Source organism: Eubalaena glacialis, chromosome 5 (genome assembly GCF_028564815.1).
Source record: "Eubalaena glacialis isolate mEubGla1 chromosome 5, mEubGla1.1.hap2.+ XY, whole genome shotgun sequence".
Taxonomy (NCBI): Eukaryota; Metazoa; Chordata; class Mammalia; order Artiodactyla; family Balaenidae; genus Eubalaena; species Eubalaena glacialis.
Window position 1 is genome coordinate 149,081,929 of NC_083720.1, and position 21,678 is coordinate 149,103,606.

At 40.6% G+C, this 21,678-nt stretch overlaps 1 protein-coding gene across 1 annotated transcript; it reads left to right on the forward strand.

Moving 5' to 3' along the window:
• The first annotated feature begins 955 nt into the window (after positions 1-955).
• On the forward strand, positions 956-10,447 carry TKTL2 (transketolase like 2). The gene is given in 10 exon segments (XM_061191046.1): positions 956-1,213; positions 8,181-8,299; positions 8,344-8,481; positions 8,577-8,677; positions 8,680-8,748; positions 8,751-8,948; positions 8,951-9,216; positions 9,218-9,582; positions 9,584-9,684; positions 9,687-10,447. Coding segments are annotated over 10 exon segments (2,376 nt in total).
• Positions 10,448-21,678: the final 11,231 nt, after the last annotated feature.

Below are 21,678 nucleotides of genomic sequence, written 5' to 3' on the forward strand. Positions count from 1 at the left end.
TTGTCTTTTGCATCCAGTTTTACTGTTGAGAAGTCTCACTTTGGGCTAATTTTTGTTCCTTTGAGGGTGGTTTACTTTTTGTGTGGAATCTTTTCATAATTTCTCTTGCCTTTGCTCTTCTGCAGTTTTACTATAGCGTGTCTAGATATTGGTATTTCCTTATGTGTCCTGATACTCACGGCCTCTCAATTCCTTTTGGGGATTTGTATTATCTGGATATTGATAATTCTGTTCTCCCAATCTTTCAGCCTTTCTCCTGTATTTTCTGTCTCTTTATTTCTGCTGCCCCTTGGATTATTCCTAATTTCATCTCCCAGTTTACCCTTTTATCCTTTGATGTAATCATCCTGCTAGATATTCCATCTTGTGTCTTCATTTTACCTATCTTACTTTTAACAGATATGTATCATATATCACTTGTTTTCTAAAAGAGTTTATCACTTTGCTTTATTACCATATTCTTCTTCAACTCTTGAACATGTATTGTACTCATTTTAAATTACTGGTTCATCTGTTCCAATAACTCTGCTTAAGGTGGCATGTGTTGTTTAATTTCATTATTTTTTTTTTTTTTAATTTATGGCTGTGTTGGGTCTTCGTTTCTGCACAAGGGCTTTCTCTAGTTGTGGCAAGCAGGGGCCACTCTTCATCGCGGTGCACGGGCCTCTCACTATCGTGGCCTCTCTTGTTGCGAAGCACAGGCTCCAGACGCGCAGGCTCAGTAATTGTGGCTCACAGGCCTAGTTGCTCCACGGCACATGGGATCTTCCCAGACCAGGGCTCGAACCCGTGTCCCCTGCATTGGCAGGCAGACTCTCAACCACTGTGCCACCAGGGAAGCCCCAATTTCATTATTTTTAACTTTCTGTTCGAGGAGTCGTACTCCTCAGGTGTGTATATTCCTTGAACCTGTAGCATCACATTTCACTGAGGGAGTCAGCTCTCTTGTCCTGTAATGTGTACTGGGGACGTGCCGAAAGTCACACCCTCAACTGTGTCAGTCTTGGAAAGTCTGAGAACACGGAGGGTGAAATCACAGAGGAGAGACTCCAGGGACCAGAGGACTTCTGCTGACAGGAGAGCAGGAGGCGTGAGGGCCCGAGGGCAGCTGTCTTCCTGCGCCTGTTTTCATCTCTCCTTACTTAGCTGGGCTCCGTCTCCTCCACCAGCGCCTCACACCGCTGGGACACCAGTGATGCCCCCCACCCCTAAGGTGAAGAAGAGAGACAAGGGCTCAAGTTAACAACCTCTCCAGACCCCCAGACGGACATCCTCCTCCCAGGCCGCTGCCTCCCACCCATGGCTCACCAGTCCCCATCTTCCCAGGGGGTTCACAGTCGTAATCTCACTTCTAGCAGCCAGTTCCTTCCTGCTGCCGTCATTTTTCAGGGTTGTTTTCGAGGAGCCTGTGCTTCTTCACCATTTTATCCTACTTATTGTTGGGCGTCCTGATCACATTAATAAAATGAGCCTTTTGTCATATATGATGTAAATTCGTTGGTAATTTTTCTTTTGAACGATCTGTGACAATTTTTTTGCGGCGGAGAAATTGTAAAATGTCTTTCAGTAGGGAGCTAGTTGTTATACAAAAGACTTAAAGGTGGTCCCCTATAAAGTTGTATCTTGTTTTCTTCCTCACAGCAGGCTGGGATCCAGTAACTCAAAAGCCTGATTGGTGCCAAAATCAAATTTTTACACATCCGATTATTTGAAATATAGCTCCAAAGAGCAGATGTTTAGCCATTTAGAGTCTCCCTGCTTTACATACCCTGTGAAACATCACCCAGCATCTGCTACCTGTAGGCGAGATCAACCCTGGGGCTGTAAAGGACCCCAAGCCACTGCGGCTCTTCGGAGTTACCTGGGCCTAGGGTCTCCCCTCTCTGATGCCCCACCACTACCCTGCAGGAGAGTGGTCCACCCTGCCTTTGGGAGGGGTCAGCGCTGAGAGGCTTTCCCCGCCCCCATGCAAATCGGTCGGAGAGACTCCCAATAAAGGTGGTTGTGCGCTAGTGCCATCTCGTGGTCACATCCTCGAGATTGCTACTCTAGTTAACAAGTCAAGATTATTTGCTGCTGCTTTAAAAAATGATTTAAATCAGTATGTACTGATGTGGGCAATTTTATAGACTTGTTAAGTTGAAAAAGTGAGCTATAAGACAGTGTGCATAAGAAATCCCACTTAGAACAAACTGTGGAAGGAAGACAGTATAGAAAATATCAGCAAGGATAACAATCAACTGTTAATAGTTTACGAGATGAGGCTTGAGGTGGGGGGAGCTCGGAAAATAACTCTTCACTCTATTCTTCTCTAGTGTTTGAATTTTTTAAAGCAATATTTTTAAAACTTTTCCAATTAAAAAAAGGAAGATTGAGAAAAGCTGAATTTGATGGTTAACGTGGTCAAAGACTGTGGTGTCATCAGAGATGTGTTAATACAAACAAAAACATAAGGGCTGGTGATCAAGCTTAGGGTTCAAGTGCACAAGTCCTAGCCTGTAGCACCTCAGAACGTGACCTTATTTAGAAACAGGGTCATTGCAGATGTAATTAGTTAAGATGAGGTCACTACTGGAGAAGGGTGGGCCCCTAATTCAGTACGACTAGTGTCCTGATAAAAAGAAGAAATTTGGACATAGACACGCATGAGGGAGAAGGCCATGTGAATATTGGCGTTATACGACCACAAGACAAGTGTTACCATTTGAACTGCTCCCCTCCCACCCCCAAAAGATGCCTTGGAGTCCTAACCCCTACCTCAGAGCATGACCTTGTTTGGAGATAGTCTTTCCTGAAGTAGTCAAATTAAAAGGAGGTTGTTAAGGTGGGCCCTATTCCAAAATAACTGATGTCCTTCTAAAAAGGGGAGATTTGGATAGAGACATGCACAGATGGGAAGGAGCCATAGGGAGAAGACAGCCATCTGCGAGCCAAGGAGAGAGGCCAGGCGTGGATCCTTTCCTCATGGTCTTCAGAAGGACAACCCTGCTGACACCTCGATTTTGGACCTCCAGCCTCCAGGGCTGTGAGATCATCACTATTGTTTTAGCTCCCACCCCCAAACCCCAGTGTGTGACCCTTTGTTACCGAAGACCTACTGCTTTCTCCACTTCTTGTTCTCAATTTTGTCAGATAATTCTACTTACTTGCATTAAATTTAATGTTCAGAACTATATATATATATATATTTTTTTTTTTTTTTGGAGTTAACAAATGAACTTTTGTTTAACACACACCAAGTTAAACTTACAGGAACTTAGAACATTTGGAAATTGATCTGAAAGAAAGAACATAATAAATGGAACAGAAATAAATAAGTCCTAATGGAAACCATGACACTTAATTCTGGAAATGTAATTTTCCCTATTATAATTTGTGTTTATGATTCACGAATTGTCTTATAATTTTCTGCTACACTTTTGTACCATACGTGTAGCAAACAGAAAAGTTCCTAACTACAGCTCTGTGTACAGGGGAATTTTCTATCAACGTTTCTGTAGTCAGAGTTTCATTTGCCTTGCCCAGGATTCATCGGAGGACTGGGATGCCTAGATTCACACTAGGACAGATTTTTATGGAGGTAACGAGACGAAGAACTCCCTAGTCTGACTTTGGCACCATTGCAAAGCCTCGCCTTCCCCACGTTCATTTTATCTCTCCTAACACTATCAGAACAATTTTCCCAAACACTGCCGTGATCAAGATGTTCAGATGATAAAACCCTTTCCACTGCACTTCACCCTCAACCCAAAAGCAAGAGAACAAAACAAAACTCAAAAACAACTCACTTGGCTCTATTTCAAGGCCTTTTCAAAATCTGGCTTCCTGCTTTCCCCTCACTGTTCTCAGCATGAATCTTCCCTTCCTGTCAGATTAGAGATTCTCTTTTGCTACTTTTGTAACTTTGCTCTTGACTTCCTATCAAGGTTACACTAACCAAAATCATACCCATTCTACAAAACCTAGGTTATCTGGAGAGTATATGCCCCATGGAAGGTATTATGGTTCAAAATATTTTAAAATGCTGTTCTGAGACTACAATAGGATAACTAGAATGAGACTTACCCTTTAGCCATAAACAACAACAAAACTAGAGACGCTATAGAAAGCAATAGTGTTCATAGGTTGGAAAACAGGCAGGGCAGAACCGTGATCCCTAGAGAAGAAAAACAAACAAGGTAAGCCACATCATCTTCCTGGAGGCACTTTGCAGACAGCGCTGCAGGGAAGGCTGTCTTACAAAGAGCACAGCAGAATTCTGGAGGTCTCTACTAGGCCAGGCAAAGGGTAGCTTCCGGGCAGTAAATGAAACAGTTCCCAGAGCTCACAAAGCGCTGACTGACACAATTGAATCTTGACCGGCCAAGAGAAGAGGGTCCTTGCTGAACACTTGGGACCTTCACTGGAGACCCCAGGGAGGTTATGCTTTTGCAGTAACACCAGAGTGAAGCATACTTTATATCGGTCTTAACAAACTTAAAAAAATGTAAAGCACCAAGCTGTCTGCTAGAATGAAATCCAACACCCTTTAAAAGAATTTAATGAAATAAAATATAGCACCCCCAAACAATGTCCATCATTTAATTTTTAAATGACTAGCTATTTCAAAAAGCAGAATAGTGTAACTCACTGTCCGAAGAGAAAACAGGCAATAGGAGCAGATTTAGAAATAATGGACTTAGCAGAGAAGCACTTTATTTTTTTTCTCAGCTTTATTGAGGTATAATTGACCTATAATAGTGTGTCAGTTTAAGGCATAAAATGTGACGATCTGATACACATTTATATTGCAAGATGAGTACCACAATAAGGTTAGTTAATACAGCCATCTCCTCACAGTTATAATTTGTGCGTGTGTGTTTGTGTGTGTGGTGAGAACATTTAAAATCTACTCTCCTAGCAACTTTCAAATATATAATATAGTATTTTGAACTGTAGTCACTATGCTGTACATTACATTCCCAGGACTTCTTCATCTGAGAAGTAGGTCTTTAGAATTAGGTCTTTACTGTCTACCTCTCTCCCCTACCAAAAAGAATAAGGACTCTATAAACTATGGAAAAAGTAGAACCATCAGTGACAGCATCTGCCATAAATTTCAAAGCAATAATTCAAGAAAGTAGAGCACCTTTCTTCTCCCAAGAAACTTACTGCCCTACACAAGAATCTTACCCTCGCTCACTCCATACTTAGCCCACTAAACTAACCAAATTCAAATAAAGGAAGAAAAAGGATGAATTCACCATTTGTGTCTTTCATTGATAAAATTCCATTTTAACAAAACTCAGCAGTTCAGGTATCAGCGAAATGTCAGTGTTCCCAATCTATATATAACTCACTCTCAAACAGTGGAAATGTGTATTTTCACAAATTGGTGTAGACCTCCTGAGTAATCAGTAGGTGTGTTTTGTTTCCTCAGAAGCTGCACTTACCAATTCTTGCTATTTATATTTTCCCCTCCATAGCTATCTATATTAGTGCTCTGGTTGGGTTTTATTTTCATTTGAAGTACACACAATAAATTTTTTTTTCGTACTATGAGAAAAAATTATAGTGAAAAATTTAAACAAAGGTAAAACAAAATATTTATTTATTTACAACATGCCTTAAATCAGGGGTAAAAACTGGCAGCCTGAGGAAACGGCTTTTTCCCCGAACAAAATGTTCACAAATTTTTCAATTTTGAATGCTTTTAGGTGGGCTTGTATCCTCCAGTTTGTCACAGGCCCCTCCAATCCTCTTACATTATACCCTACATTCATTTACGCATTTAACTCCCTACTCCAGTAGGTACTTGAGTTTGCCAATCCCTACTTTAGGTGTATAAACCAAAATTAACAAATGAATAATTTCTTCCTATTTGCAGAAAACTTCTGACTATCTTCCAAAATGACTTCTAAAATGAGTAATGGACTTTTCTCCAAGACAATTAAATTTTTGCCATGTTGGCTTAAAAATTGGGGGCTAGCCTTTTGTCAGTAATAGTCTCTTCCAAATGGAGAAAATAGAATGTGGTGTCATGTCTCTGATTTACTTGACTAAGCTGTGTTCACGTCCACACTGGGTGATCTGCATTATCAAATTATGCATACTTTATACTTATATGGTTACTTTCAACTGCATATTTGAAAATATATTTTAAAAGACTAAAATGCCTACAAGGAATATTAATAATTTATATATAAATTTCCATTCGTTCGTTTAAAAAAATCTCAGAACACTTTAAAATATTTTACAGATAATTTACAAAACATTCTTTTTTTATGTAGTTAAAAAAGAAATCCACAGGGTCTCACAGAACAACAGAGGGAAATTCACACTCACTATCTAGGGTATTAAATCTTCAAGACTACATTCTTTTCTTAAAAAAATTGATCTTTACTAATGTTAAGAACTTTCCATTTAATACTTTGGGAAATAGTTGTGCAATACTTTAAACGAATGGAAGAATTTGGGAACTTTAAAAGAAATGTTAAGTACTTATTTCTCCCATTTTTTTCAGGTAAACACTGCCTCATAGACCATTTTTATACTATCACGTTTACCAATTGTTTGGGTTTATTAGCGCTCTCCTTAGCCAAAATAATAGTGAGTTACCTATGTTTATATTCACTGCCTTCCAGGCAGCCCCTAATAGTTTGCTATTATGATACTACGAATATTTTTTTCGTTAATTTCCATCTGTACTCCCAGTCCTAGTTTGGTATGTTTTTATTTTCTCTTCCTTTTTTAATCTAGTAAGCAAGCACTAATTTGTAAAGGGCATGCAGAGTAATACAAGATGACCTTCTAAGGATTTTTCCGACTCCAACATTCCTTCAGCAAGTCTTAAAATCCTGTCAGTGTCATACCATTATGGTTTATTCCAATATGTATTCTTAGAAATAAAAATGGTAGAATTAATTTAAGTGGCAAATAATATTTAAAATTTTTTCTGAGATATAAGAGATATACAAAGAGTCGCAAGACCCCTTGAGTTAGTTGTTTACAACCCAACTGAACATTGAGATTATCTGGGGAGTTTTAAAAATTACCGATGCCTAGATCCTTTACCCAGAAATTCTGATTTAATTGCTCTGGAGTGCAGCCTGGACATGAGATTTGTTTTTCTAACTCCTCAGATGATTCTAAAGTACTACCAACATTGAGAACCACTGGTGTAAGCCTATCTGCAGATTACTGATTCTTAACTTTGACTAAACATCAGAACTGTCAAACAATAATCAGTATCAAGGCTGCCAAGAACAAAGAGCTTTATTGAGGTCTTAGGAATTGCAATTCTGGAGACATAGATTGGGGTAAAACTGAAAGAGTGTGCAGGGAAGAGAAAGAGTCAGGGGCTTATAAAGACAAAAGCCACAAGGTTGTTAAAGTTGTCTGGCAAGAATTATGACTGACCCTCATGCAGGAAGGAGATATTTGTCCTTAAGTGATAGGCTATGAGAGTTACTTAGGGTAAGGGTCCAACAAGCATCTTAATTTTCTGGAACATTGGGCAGGTGTTCTGGATGCTTGTGTTAAGACAACCAGCGGCCAAAAGTTCGGAATCCATTCGGAATCACTTCTTCAGTGGCCTTCCGGCTCCATTTTGGAGAGTTCTCTTAGCAACACCATTTTATTTTCCTCCCGGAGAATCAAAAGGTCCGTTAAAACTATAGCGTCCGAGACTTCTAGTCACATAGATTAAAATTCGGCTTGTCTAAGGTGGAGTCCAGGCGTTTTTGCTTGTTTTTCGTGTCCAGTGTGATGATTTTAATGTGAAGTTAATAATTATTATTAACTTATTATTACTCAAGAGTCAAGCTGTTCAACACCGCAGAGTGGGAGAGGATATAGTACTGTCATTGTGTTTTTGTTTTTTTAGACAATAAGCTATAACCCTTGCCCACTAGAAGTGTTCCATGGCACGAGTTTAGTTTTATAACTGAAGCAAGTAAATTCATTTTATTTAAAAGTTATTATTACTAACAGTATTTTAGGGTATACTTGGGAAATTGCAGTTCTAGATACGCCACTATTCAGCGGGTCTAGATTTGACCTTTCCTGCACCTTTTGGTACTTCTATCTGCAAGTCACAGACAGGATTTTCAGCTGCTCTGAAAAGTCTCGTTGACACAGAGCTGCCATGTCGGTTAGATTGAAAGTGACTTTGGATAATTCCCATTAATGCTCGCCTACAGAACCGTGAAGATGTCTCGGACGTGGCTTCAAGGGATGAAAAAGAAGCACGACTTCAAACAGCTTCCCGTAACACACGGACAGAAGAATGCCTCCTTTGGAATTTATACCACGAGGAAGGGTATGAAGACATTTAATTACTTTTCATAATGTTGCACATGCCAGCGACAAAGCAGTAAAAACCCACTCACCGGAAGAAGAAGGCGGGGCAGGGCGAGAACCCAAGCGCGCTTGGCGAGCAGTTTCCTCAGGGAGGCGGGGCCGGCGCGCGCTGTCACCTGACGAAGCCGCGGCAGCGGTCACGTGACGGCACGGCCCCGCTCGTTCCCCCGGAGGCGGGGCCAGGGCGCGCTGTTACGTGACGGGACCGCCGTAGCACCGCCCCTTTCGCGCCTCAGGAACCGGGGAAGACGCCACTGTGGCGGACACCGCCCCGCCCCGGACGCGACCACCGTGCGGGTCCTGCAGGACTTGGCCATCCGCCTGCGCATCCATTCCGTCAGGGCCACCCCACGTCGTGCTGCAGCGCGGCCGAGGTCGTGTCGGTGCTCTTCTTCCACGCGACGAGCTACAGACAGAGCCGCAGCCCCCGGACAGCGACAGGTTCGTCCTCTCCAAGGGCCATGCGGCTCCACTGCTCGGTGCCGCCTGGGCGGAGGCGGGCGGCATCAGTGAACCCGACCTGCTGAACCTGAGGACCATTCACTGTGCCCCGGAGGGACATCCCACCCCCAGACTGTCGTCTGTCGGTGTGGCGACAGGATCGCTGGGGCTGGGTTGGGCGCCGCGTGTGGAACGGCTTACGCTGGCGAGTCCTGGGCCAGAGCCAGCTACCGGGTGTTCTGCCTGCTGGGCGACGGCGAGGCCTCGGAGGGCTCTGGCCGGGAAGCTTTGGCCTTTGCTGCCCACTACAGTTTGGATAACCTCGTGGCAGTCTTCCACGTGAACCGCTTGGGACAGAGCGGCGTGGCGCCCCCGAAGCACCGCGCAGACATCTGTCGGCGTCGCCGCGGAGCCTGTGGGTGGAACACTCGGGTAGCGAGTGGATGGCCAGGACGTGGAGGCCTAGTGCCACGCGTTTTGCCAAGCGACTCGAGTGAAGAGCAAGCCCGCTGCCGTAGTTGAGAAGACCTTCAGGGGCCGGCGTATTCCAGACGTTGAAGATGCGGGGAACTGGCATGGAAAGCCGGTGCCGAAAGAAAGAGCAGATGAAGTCATCCGACTAATTGAGAGTCAGATACGGACCAACAGGAATCTCATACCCAAACCCCCCGTTGAAGGCTCACCTCCAGGCAGCATCACAGATATAAAAATGACCTGCCTGCCTGATTAGAAAGCGGGCGACAAGATAGCTACTCAGAAAGCATATAGTTTGGCTCTGGCTGAACTGGGCCATGCAAATGAAAGTCATTGTCCTGGATGGTGACCCAAAGAACTCCATCTTTTCTGAGATATTCAAGAAAGAACACTCTGAGCGTCTTATTGAGTGTTTTACTGCGGAGCAGAACTGGCCTGTGCTACACGTGGTCGAACCGTTGCTTTTGTTAGGACTTCAGCTGCCTTTTTGAACAGAGCATTTGATCAGATCCGGAAGGGAGCCATATCTCAAACCAGTATCAGTCTTAGTGGTGCCCACTGCGGGGTGTCCGTTGGTGAAGATGGCCCCTCCCAGATGGCCCTGGAAGATCTAGACATGTTCCGAAGCATCCCCAGTTGCAGTGTTTTCTATCCAAGTGACGCCATATCAACAGAGCATGCTGTTTGTCTGGCTGCCAACCCCAAAGGAATGTGCTTCGTTTGGACCAGCTGGCCGGAAACTGCAGTTATCTATAGCCCACAAGAAAATTTTGAGATGGGACGGGCCACGGTCATCCGCCACAGTGTTAATGACAAAGTCACAGTTATTGGAGCTGGAGTTACTCTGCCTGAAGCCTTAGCGGCTGCCGATGCCATTTCTCAACAGGGTATTTCTCTCTGTGTCGTTGACCCGTTTACCATTAAACCCCTGGATGCTGCCACCATCATATCCAGTGCAAAAGCTACAGGCGGCCGGGTTATCACGGTAGAGGATCACTACCGAGAAGCTGGCATTGGAGAAGCCGTCTGTGCAGCTGTCTCTGGGGAGCCTGGCATCCACGTTCATCAGCTGGCAGTGTCAGGAGTGCCTAAAAAAAGCGGGAAACCGAGTGAATTGCTGGATATGTTTGGAATCAGTGCTAGACACATCATAGCAGCTGTGAAATCCACTTTAATGAACTCAAATAGCTGATTTCTTAAAACGTCAGTCTGTTCACATTGGTTTTAAAACACTGGTCTCTTTATATTACATTCATGCTTGTGGTGACAAAGCTATCATATCTATAGTGTTGGGCCTTTTTTTGTTTTTTAAACAAAGCCATTTAACACCTTTCTTCATTCCTAATTCAGAAATTCAAGTCAACTACCTTTCTCTTAAACTGTGACTATATATACAAATGTCACTCTCATTTTTGAATCATTAAAGCAAGTTATAATCGTTTAAGTAACAGAATAGTAAACAAAACCACCTCATACAAAGTTTGCTGATAAGACCACAAATAATCGACCAGGTTGGGAATTAACATAGAGGTAACAGTTCTTTAAACGTGTGTAATTTCTTTGTATGTAAAGAAAATGTGAATTTCATTGTAGACTTTAGTAGCCTAGGTTTTGAAGCAAGTTGGAGCTTTCACGTAATGCCATCCTACCTGCAGCTTCCTGGATAATGTTTGACTGCAGTTCCCTGGGCATTTCCTTGGAAGTTTGCCTTCATCTCTCCTCTGCAGTTTAGAGGCTGAAGGACAGCAGTGAAAGCTCTTATGATGTACCGTGCTGTTTGCAGTGACTGTTCTGTAAAGAGATGAAAGCCTGACTAGTTCTCGTTTGCCCACTACACTGTTTTGTGAGGTTTCAGAAATGTTTCATTTTCTCAGTGACCAAACCAGGTTGCTAACTTGATTATATTCATCTACTAAGGAAACTAGAGTCAGTGTAATAAAGTATTTAAAAACCAATAGCTTTATTCAGTTTGTGCCACGTATGTGTGACTTGGTTTCTCTCTGATAAGGAAAAACCTTCTATCTAAACCAGAATCAGAAACAGTCATGTCCCCCAACAGTAATCCTGGGAAAAGGGCCGAGCTGGAGACAAATCACTGGAAAACAAATGTGTGGGCTGAAGCAGGCCCCTTGCTTTTCGCTGTGAGTACGTAGATTATGTGGCTGGAATACAAGAACAAAGTACCAGTCAGGTAAATCAAACACGGACCCAAGGTTCAAAAGTAAGTTTAAAATTACTTTTTGTCAGGTAAGTAGCTCCTTAGTTTTATTACCTTCACTAAGGTGCCCTCATTAAAGTTCTTTGGAGACATAACCAATTTGTCTCAGGGTCATTGTTCTAGAAGGTACTGCAGAGACCAAAAATTGCCAACTGAGGAATCAGAGAAGTTGGGGCCTGTGCAGGATGGTAGTAGTGATGTCTGTCCTTTTTCTCTGAGCCGGTTCTGGTTTCTCCTTTTGAAAATTGATCATGATAATTGCTCTGTTTATTTCCTAAGATTTAAAAATTATTTTGTAAAAATAAAAACAGTTGCCATAGGATTATTGTAGACATTTAGAAAATACAAATGCACAAAAAAATTTACCTCATTTGTCTCACAGGCACACAAAATAATCCATTTATAGCCTGTGATCTCTAACTGTAGATCTTCCAATATGGTCATTCCCATCTAGTAACATCAATCAAATATATCTGTGAGTGGGTTGCTGTTGAATAACAGTTCTTCATCCTTAAAGTTTTCAAACCCTAGTATTGATGCAGAAACAGAGTAAAATAGATAAAATACCAGCACAAAATTACTTGTCCTAACTTGAGTGTGTATACTAGGAAAGAGCTTCAGCTTTTATGGCTTGTAACTTGAATGTGGGGTGCAAGATAGTCTGTTTGCAATCAAACATGCATAAACACACCTTTAAGAATGACAGCAGATCAGGGTTTGCTTTTTGTTTTTAATGACTAATGGAATCTCAGAGAGGAACAAAAATGTTTTTTGTAGGAGGGTGGGGAAGCCCTTAATCTCTCTTGTAAAGGTTGTTCCATGGGGCGTCAATCCATGGCTATCGGGTGCAGAGAAAAGAAATAGGAGGTGAGACTTTTATTTCTTTTTTTATTCTTTTTTTTTTTAAAGCTCTTGGACTGTCAGACGGGAAGTCATGCCCTTGAATCCCTTAAGGTGGTAGATTTTCTTTTTTATTTATTTATTTATTTATTTACTTTTTTAAAAAAGTAAATTGTTCGATGTTTCTGATGTCTAAATTATGTAACAATAATGTGAGGTATTGATAGAGATTTAACATCGCCAAGTTTACTGAACTCTGCAGGAATTACTACATACTCCAAGGCCCAATCGGGGGTGCGGGGGGGAGCCGATGAGAAGTATTGAGCTGTTTTGGTGGCCATTACTATGGTGATATGTAAGGGAGGTCCTGGGACATTGTTGTGACAGGAGTGTATTGTTCTTAGAAACTATCATCTCCTCCAACTTTCCCGGTCCCTTCACTGATGGGGGTGGGGGAGAGTTTCCCTGAGAGAATTGCTTATAAGGTTTGGGGTTAATTCCCAGGAGGTATTTCCTTGCAAGACTGGGTGTTAGTTTAGACATGGGCTTGCTTCCCTGACCTTAGAGATGCAGGGATGGGGAAGAGCAGGGGGTAGCAAACACCAGCAGGCAAAATCCATTTGCCTTCTGTTTTTGTGTGACTGCAAGCGACAAATGACTTCACAGTTGTAAATGGTTGAAAAAAATTTTTAAAGAGTGGTATTTCATGACACGTGGAAATTGTATGAAATTCAAATGTCCATGAATAAAATTGTATTGTAACACAGCCATATTCCTTCATTTACCTATTGTCTGTGGCGCCTTTGGAGCTACCTCGGCAGAATTGACATTAGTTGTTGACATCAGTCATAGTTGTGACACACTCTTTATGGTCTACAAAGCCAAAGGACTTACTCTCTGGATTCTTACAACTGAAGTTTGCAAATCCTGGGGTAGAGCATTGGAGCCAGATGAGGGTGACCATATCCAGGTGGAGGGGATAAGGATGGCCTCTTAAGGTTCAGGCTTTACGGCCACCTCTATCTTTGACTATAAAGTGTTGGTAGGATTGGAGGCTGCAGGCTTGTCACAGGCCACCATGTTGAGGAGTAAAGAGGCACACGCATCAGAGCAGTTCTGTGTGCTGCCTGCAATTTGGGAACAATAGGAAGGTGTGATCTCACCTAGAAAGGGACCACCAATGCTTAGAGTACCTACTTGCTGTTCAATCCAGGGTCTGTTGGCCCCAGTGTTGCTGTGTTTATGTAGATAGGCTGAATGGGTAGTGGTTTTCAACCGAGAAGGGACAAGGATGTATTTGGAGAAACCATTGGGAAGTCGGATGGAGGAAAAGTGTAAGAGAAGAAACCTCCCTTTTATTCAACTCCCACTGAAGGAACTGGGGAGAAAGGGAGAGCTTAAGATTGTAGCTGAATTTTAAAAATATAACAAAGCTGCGTTTTTTAGCCACCGTATGTAGCCTGTGGGATCTTAGTTCCCCCACGAGGGATCAAACTCGTGCCCCCTGTAGTGGAAGCTCGGACTCTGAACCACTGGACCACCAGGGAATTCCCTAATGAAGCTGTTTTAATAACTGAAAATGACTGAAAGTGCTAGGAATTAGAGACAGCATTAAAGATGCTTATATATAATGGAAAAAGAAAGAGGGACTTTCGAAAGAATACAGATGATGACAGCTAATGGAAAAATAAAACCATTTTGTGATAGTACACACAGAAATTGAGTCACATCAGTCAAACCAGTTATACTAAGAAGTAGAATATCATTCTCAATATTTTTATATAATATAAATTCAATATGACATTGAATTATTTTTATAAGCACATCGAATAAAAATGATTTATGATGAAATTAAGACAAAACTTTAGTTTTGTTTCCTTCTCTTCCTTTCAGATGTCTTCAGCATGGCTCTAAGTGGAAAGTAGGACAGATCCCCTGACTTTCCCGTCCATCCTTAGGTGATAGCCGACCCTAGGGTTATTTTAAATCATAAAAATCCAATCTGTATGGGGCAGGACAGGAATAAAGATACAGAGGTAGAGAATGGACTTGAGGACACGGGAAGGGGGAAGGGTAAGCTGGGACGAAGTGAAAGAGTAGCATTGACACATACACACTACCAAATGTAAAATAGATAGCTAGTGGGAAGCAGCCGCATAGCACAGGGAGATCAGCTCGGTGCTTTGTGACCTCCTAGAAGGGTGGGATAGGGAGGGTGGGAGGGAGACGCAAGAGGGAGGGGATATGGGGATATACGTATGCATATAGCTGATTCACTTTGTTATACAGCAGAAATTAACACAACATTATAATGCAATTATACTCCAATAAAGATGTTAAAAAATAAAATCCAGTCTGGACTCAGAGACTACAATATGTTCAGCTTAATTTATAAGCAATGCTTTAGTCTTCGTTAAAAGCGAGATTTTGCTTCACTTCACCCAAGCAAAGGGCTGCAATTGGCAGGAAGGGTGCCCGTCTGCAGGGAAGGATGGCTGGCCGCCTGGTTAGGTTTCCCTTCTCCCAGCCTCTCCAACTTGCAGCTAGAGTTTTAGACCAGAGAAGGGTGGGAGGAGAAGTAGCTCTTGTTTGACTGGAAGACTCTGTTTCCATAGTTTGGAAGGTGGGTAAAGAGGATGCATCTCTGTGCCTGCAACTTTATTTCACTTGTGCAAGTATTTCTGAAATGTAGAGAACCTCATCACCGTGTCATAACACTGGAACGGATACAGGTTGTTAGACCAAAATAGAACAAATACGTATTTATTTGCACGAGGGCAAAAAGGCAGTCATGCAGTGTGCTGTAAGCTTAGCCAAGTCCCCACTCCACTGTCAGGCACTTTTACAAGCACCGTGGAGGGATGTTTGCTCCAAGCTGGGCCTTGGTAGGAGTAAAGCTCAAAATCAAAAGCCAGCTTGGCGGGGTAACCTCCTACCAAGAACGAATGCTGATCTATCAGAAGATACGCTGCCAGGAGGACCGTACCGTAAAGGACTCACTGGCATTCCCAATGGAGAGGTGACCAACCATTTAGTTGGGTTGAAGGGCTCTGTGGAGTGGAAGACAGAATCACATAGAGCTCTGGAGTTGGAGTGTTTTCCTCCAAAGGCAGACTGCCGAGTTTTCCAGATTCTTACCTCTCATACCTTCAAAGGGAGAACAATGTGCATAAAATTTCTTGAACACAATATATTTCCCCAATGAAAAGTTATTTTAACAATCATCTGCTGATTAATAGATGAGTGTATTTCAAAAGCAGACTGAACGTGTGGATGAAAATTAACTGATGCGCACATATACAGACCTGTATGTTCATGTGTGTGTGTACATCACACTATTTATACCGCGTGTTTAAAAGAAAGTATCTATATGAATGATGAGTGCTACTATATTCTCATTTTACAGATGAAAAAGCTAAAATGCAGAGAGATTACGTGTTCATAACTTGCCCAAGTTCACATAACTAATGTGTCCTGGAGCCTGAAGTTAAAGTTATGTATCTCATATAATTCTCACAATAATCTTGAAATATGTATATTATTATTATCCCCATTTCACGGATGAGGAAACTTAGTCCCAGAAAGGAAAATGTTACTTGTCAATTTCTAAATACACAAGTTTCTAAACAAGTTGTTCCTAAATTAGATTCCATTATACTTCTTTATCTCATTTACATTTGATTTTTTCCCCCAAATTATGTTTCTGATTCAAATAGATTTTTTTCTTCAGTATAAACACTAATTTTATACAAATAAAACAAATAGCAATTGTGTGGTCCCATCTTAATCAGTGTGACCAGTTTCTGGGAGGGTAAGATGCAGAGGGAAGCAAACCCACGTTTATTCTGCCACCTGGGCCTGCGCTAAGCCAACGCCTGACTTTCCTCACTGTCAGGAGATGGGCCACCGTACATCTGAGAAATATTCATGTAAACTTCCCTCGGCACCCAGATGCTGCTAAACCGATGTTTCTCGTCTTTCTGTCTTTGGCCTTATAGGTTTGCCCCTTTAGGATGAGGTCTGCTGCTCTGCTCCTGGGGCACTACCAGAGCATTAAAGCTCCATTTATACACAGAAGGCTTAAAAGCAGGAATGGGAAAATTACCTTTGGCCCAAGTTAGCTGTCTTCTGAAAATTACTAGGTAATTTATTCCTAGAACCCTAAAAGGTATATTTTTATTTCATCTTTTCACCTACACTAAACACCCTTCCCTGAACTATTTGTTCTGAGAGCATCTACTCTCTAGGTGACAGATTAATGCTGAATATATAATAGATATTAATTACAATAAAAAGTCACCTAACTCAACCAGCTGTACAAGTCAAGTCTATTTATTAGAAATAGGTTGGTTTGGTTAATTGGTAGTTTTACTCTTTCTGGGGAATGCAAGGATGTTAGAATACTTTACCTCTGTTTAGACCAACCCACCCCTCACATAAATGCTATTGTTTTCATGTATTTTAAATCCTTCCATACATATTTTTATTCTAAAAACTAACAAATTATTTTGATGTATATCATCCACACACAAAAGTGCACAAGCTCAGAGTTCAGTGAGTTTTCACGAAGTGGAAACACTCATCTAAACTCATATTGAATCAAGAATTATAACAGCACTCCAGAAGCTGCTTTCTTGCTCCCTCCCATGGATTGTTTCCTCGTTCTTCCTCAAAGTAACCACTATTTTACCTCTAAATCCATAGATTACCTTTACCTGGTTTTGAACTTTATATAAATGGAGTAATACAGTGTGTATGGTTTTGTATCTGGCTTCATTTACTAGACATTGTGTTTATGGAATTTTTCATATCTACCAGTAGATATGAAAAACTTGATGGTCATTAAATTTCTCTGCTGTATAGTATTTCAGATCATGAATATAGCACAATGTATTTATCCATTTAAATTATTGATGAACATTAGGTTTGTTTTCAGTTTGGGGCTATAACAAATAGTGTTGCTATGAACATTACTGTACAGTATTATGATGAACACAGGGGTTTATTTTTATTGGTTGTAGAAATCAGGAGTAATTGCTTTGTCACTTGGCCATACGTATGTCCGCCTTTAGTGTAAACTGCCAAGTATTTTTCCATAAATGGATATTCTGTATTTTTATTTGCTGTGTCTTGCAACCCCTCCATAGTGATTATACTAATTTATACATTCACATCAGAGTATGAAAGTTCAGGTTGCATCCCATTCTCGTCAACATCTGGTTTTGTCTATATTTCTTTTTATTGAAGTACAGTTGATTTACAATATTGTGTTAATTACTGCTGTACAGCAAAACGATTCGATTATACATATATATACATTCTTCTTTTAATCTTCTTTTCCATATGGTTTCTCACAGAATATTGAATACAGTTCTCTGTGCTGTACAGTTAGACCTTGCTGTTTATCCATTCTATACATAGAAGTTTACATCTGCTAACCCCAGCATCTCACTGCATACCTCCCCCAAGAGTCCCCTCCTCCGGCAACCATCAGTCTGTTCTCTATGTCCGTGATTCTGTCTATATTTTTTATTTTAGTCGTCTTGGAGTTTGTTGTTTAAGTGGCATTGCATCATGGTTATAACTTGCATCTCCTTAATGACTAATGAAGTTGGGCATCTTCGTATGTTCACGGGTCGCATGAAAGTGCTTATTCAATTCTTTTGCCTATAGGTTGTTTGCCTTTATATTGTTTTTTGGGGGGCACTTTACATATTTTGCATACACACATTTGTTGGGTACACTCTGTGCACTGCCATTTCACTCCCTCAAGAATTCTTTTGACTAACAGAAGTGATCATTTTAACATAGTCCTACTTATCATCGTTTTTCCTCTCGAGTTTGCACTTTTGGTATTGTGTTTAAAAAATCTTTGCCTTCCCCAAGGTTATTGAAGATATTCTCCTGTGATTCATTCTGCAAACTTTATATTTTTATCTTTCAGTTTCATCCGGAATTGAGTGTTGTGTGTGGTGTGAGGTTGGGGGTCAAGATACAATGTTTGTTTTGTCCTTACTGACACAATTGCACAGCATCATTTCAAAAAACCCATCCTTTTCCTCACTGTACCAGATTGTTATCTTTCTTTTACATCAGGCAACTGTACATGTATGGATTTGTTTCCATCCCATTGGTCTGTTTATTCTTGTGCCCTTGCTACACTGTCTTAATTATTGTTGCTTTTTCATAAGTCTTAATTCAATAGTTTAAGTCCTCTGTTCCCTCTACTTATTGTTTTCAAGTTTGACTTGGCTCTTCTTGGTCCTTTAAGTTTCCATATACATTTTAGAAATAAGCTGTCAATTTTCACAAAATTTCAATTGCATCTTGATGCAATTATCAATACATCTGGATTATATTCCCTTTTAAAGAGATCACATTATTAAAGGTCCTTTAGGAAGTTAAAGAGATCTCATTAAAGTAATTTTAGCAAGTTAGGTTTACAGTCTTCAAACTCTGATGTACCTTGGGCGGGGCAGGGAGTGGGTCCTGAGGACTTTGCAAGTGGGTATGTAAGCATGGGCAATTTTGAGCAAATCTATTTCCAGATCCTTAAATCCATGTCGTTGTTCCTAAAATTGATTGGCCTGAGAATACTCCTGTGATTTTTCCAGTATTCTCTTTCATAATTGCCTCTCTTCTACTTTTCAGAAGAAATCCATTTTTTCACCTATCCTTACTGCTATCATTCACTGCCAGCTGTGACATCTTCAGAGGGCCAAACAATGAAACATTTCAAAATATTGATTCTGGCAAAGCCTCCATTACTGAAGTCACCATGAGCCGGCAGTAAGTTATTGTGCCTTTCCTTGCCTTACTGGTAATTCTGGTAAAGGTAAATCCCGGAATTAGAAAGTTATTTTAACCCATGCGAGTATGTTTTGAATTCAAGATACGTTATAGGTTGGAGTGGTGGCAATGATGACATTTTTTTGACAAGTCCTTTCCTCCCATCTCTCAGCTATTGTCAAAGCATTGATACTTAGAATCTCAGGAAAGCAAAACCAAACAACAGTAAGAAATACTGAAGATGGCAGCACTTTATTTCATCCAGCCCAAACATCCTGACAAGTCGCTATGCCTTATCTATGAATTTTAGAAATGGAATATTCAAACTTTATGAAGAGCATTTTCAGTCTCCTTATTAAAGAAAAGGTAAAGACTCTCATCCACTTGTGTCTATAGTATGAAATGATACTCTGCATGATTTCAAGGCAGGCAACGTGAAAACTTCCATGTTTATTTCTGATAGACCAAAATATAGTTTAATTTTTTGGTGCTATTTGTTTAGACTCACAGGTGACATGTTTTCTTTGACTTGTGACAAGATACCTGGATAATGCACAGACGAATGCATTGTTTCCTTTGGGGGTAAGACCCCTGCTTGTTGTCACCGATAGACCATTTTTCTGCTTTTTCATCTTTGATATTTCTATGATCTCTGATGGTGCCCATTTCTACCATGTATATACTAGATTTGAATTAACCTAAATTCAGCATATTGTGGATTCTACTCTATAAAGAGTTCATTTAAGAGACAATAATTAATATATCTGTTATAAACCTTACGTTTACTTTTACTTCCTTTATTTTTGGTATTAATTTCCACAAATTAAATAGAAACTTCTCTCTTGATAGCAGAACATATTAAATGCAGGTGCAGAGCTAAATGTCCCCCTGTTGCAATCTAGGACAATCTAGGGCATGGTGCCCTGAACTTTAGAGAACCCACTTCATTTAGTCAGAATTAATTTGTCCCTTTCAGGTTTGATATGTCATTCTAATTCCATTGGATATATTACAAACATGAAATAACAATTTCTATTTAAAAGGCAATATTAATATATGCCAGAAGTTACATCCTTAAAATAATAACAAAAAATTTGGTGTAACCTTAATTTTCTGGTAGAAGGTGAGGAAAAAAATTCAAGACCACTGGTTTTAATTAATGGGGACTCATTCGTACCAGGCAGACATGACAAACTGCTGGCCTGAGGAATGACTCGAGCCCTCAAAGGTCATCCTATTCCAGTCCAAGGTTGGAATAAATCTAAAATGTGTTTTCCTACAAAAACTATCTCAAAAATGTTTTGAGATTCCAGGCTAACATAATTAAGATAACTCTGTGGCAAACAAGACCAGTTTAATAATTTTAGTTTAGTCAAAAAAAAGCTATGTCTTCTGATTCATCACTGTTAAGTATAAAACAAGCTTATGTTTTATTCTATTTGAGTTTGCTTTTTCTAAACTTAAATAGGTTTACTGATCAAATAGGCTAACTTTACTTTTACATAATATTTATGATTATAAAAGATTAGATTTTATTCATCTTAATTGAATCATTTTTCTGATTAGCTTTTTTTCAAGACTAATCATGTTTTGTCATATGTCAGCTTGAGGATAATTTCCAAGATTATTAGGTAACTTAAAACCTTGGAATGGGACTTCCCTGGTGGTCCAGTGGTTAAGAATCCGCCTTCCAATTCAGGGGACATGGGTTTGATCCCTGGTCGGGGAACTGGGGTCCCAAATGCTGCAGGGTAACTAAGCCCACACGCCACAACTACAGAGCCCATGCGCCGCAACGAAAAGATCCTGCATGACGCGGTGAAGATCCTGCGTGCCGCGACTAAGACACGATGCAGCCAAAAAATAAATAAATAAATAAACATTAAAAAAACAAAAAAACCCTTGGACTGATGTTGACAATTCAGAGAATAGACTCTGAGTCCAGGTCTCTGAGTAGACATCATTTAGACAACTTTCAGACCATAACACTGAGTCAGGATATCCAGAACTCAGTTTTAGTTCCGACCAGTAACCAGATCCAGAAGGACAGCAATTAATCACTGAATTAACTGATGAGGGGAAATTTATTGTGGTTACCTTTTTGAAATATTTGTGATTTCGTCTTTTTTAACGCTAACCCTAACCCTATTTTTCTGGTTGTATAAGGAAGCTATTTCTTAACCAAAAATGATTTCATAAATTCTGCTTTTGTAAACTAAAGTGAAAAAATTTTAAATAATGTCTGATTCTCATGACCCCCTTCTCCCCAGAATTGAAAAACTTATAAGATATGCCTATTTTTTGTGGCAAGTTATCTTGCGGTAGTTATTTCTGTAAGAAACTGTCCTCCTTCGTACCAAGTTTTAATTGGTTACACTGTGCAGCCAGACCTTTAACTGGAGAGTCTTCTTTTGAGAATGGTGGTCACCAAGGTGGGTGAGATAAGCTATTCCAAGGAACAAACTCTGATGCACTGCAGGACCAATGCCCACAAAGGCCTCTGAGAACACTGGCCTGGGATGAGCAGAAGTGCAGTTAATGAGCCTTTTACTAAATCCAGAATCTTGGAGAAAAGA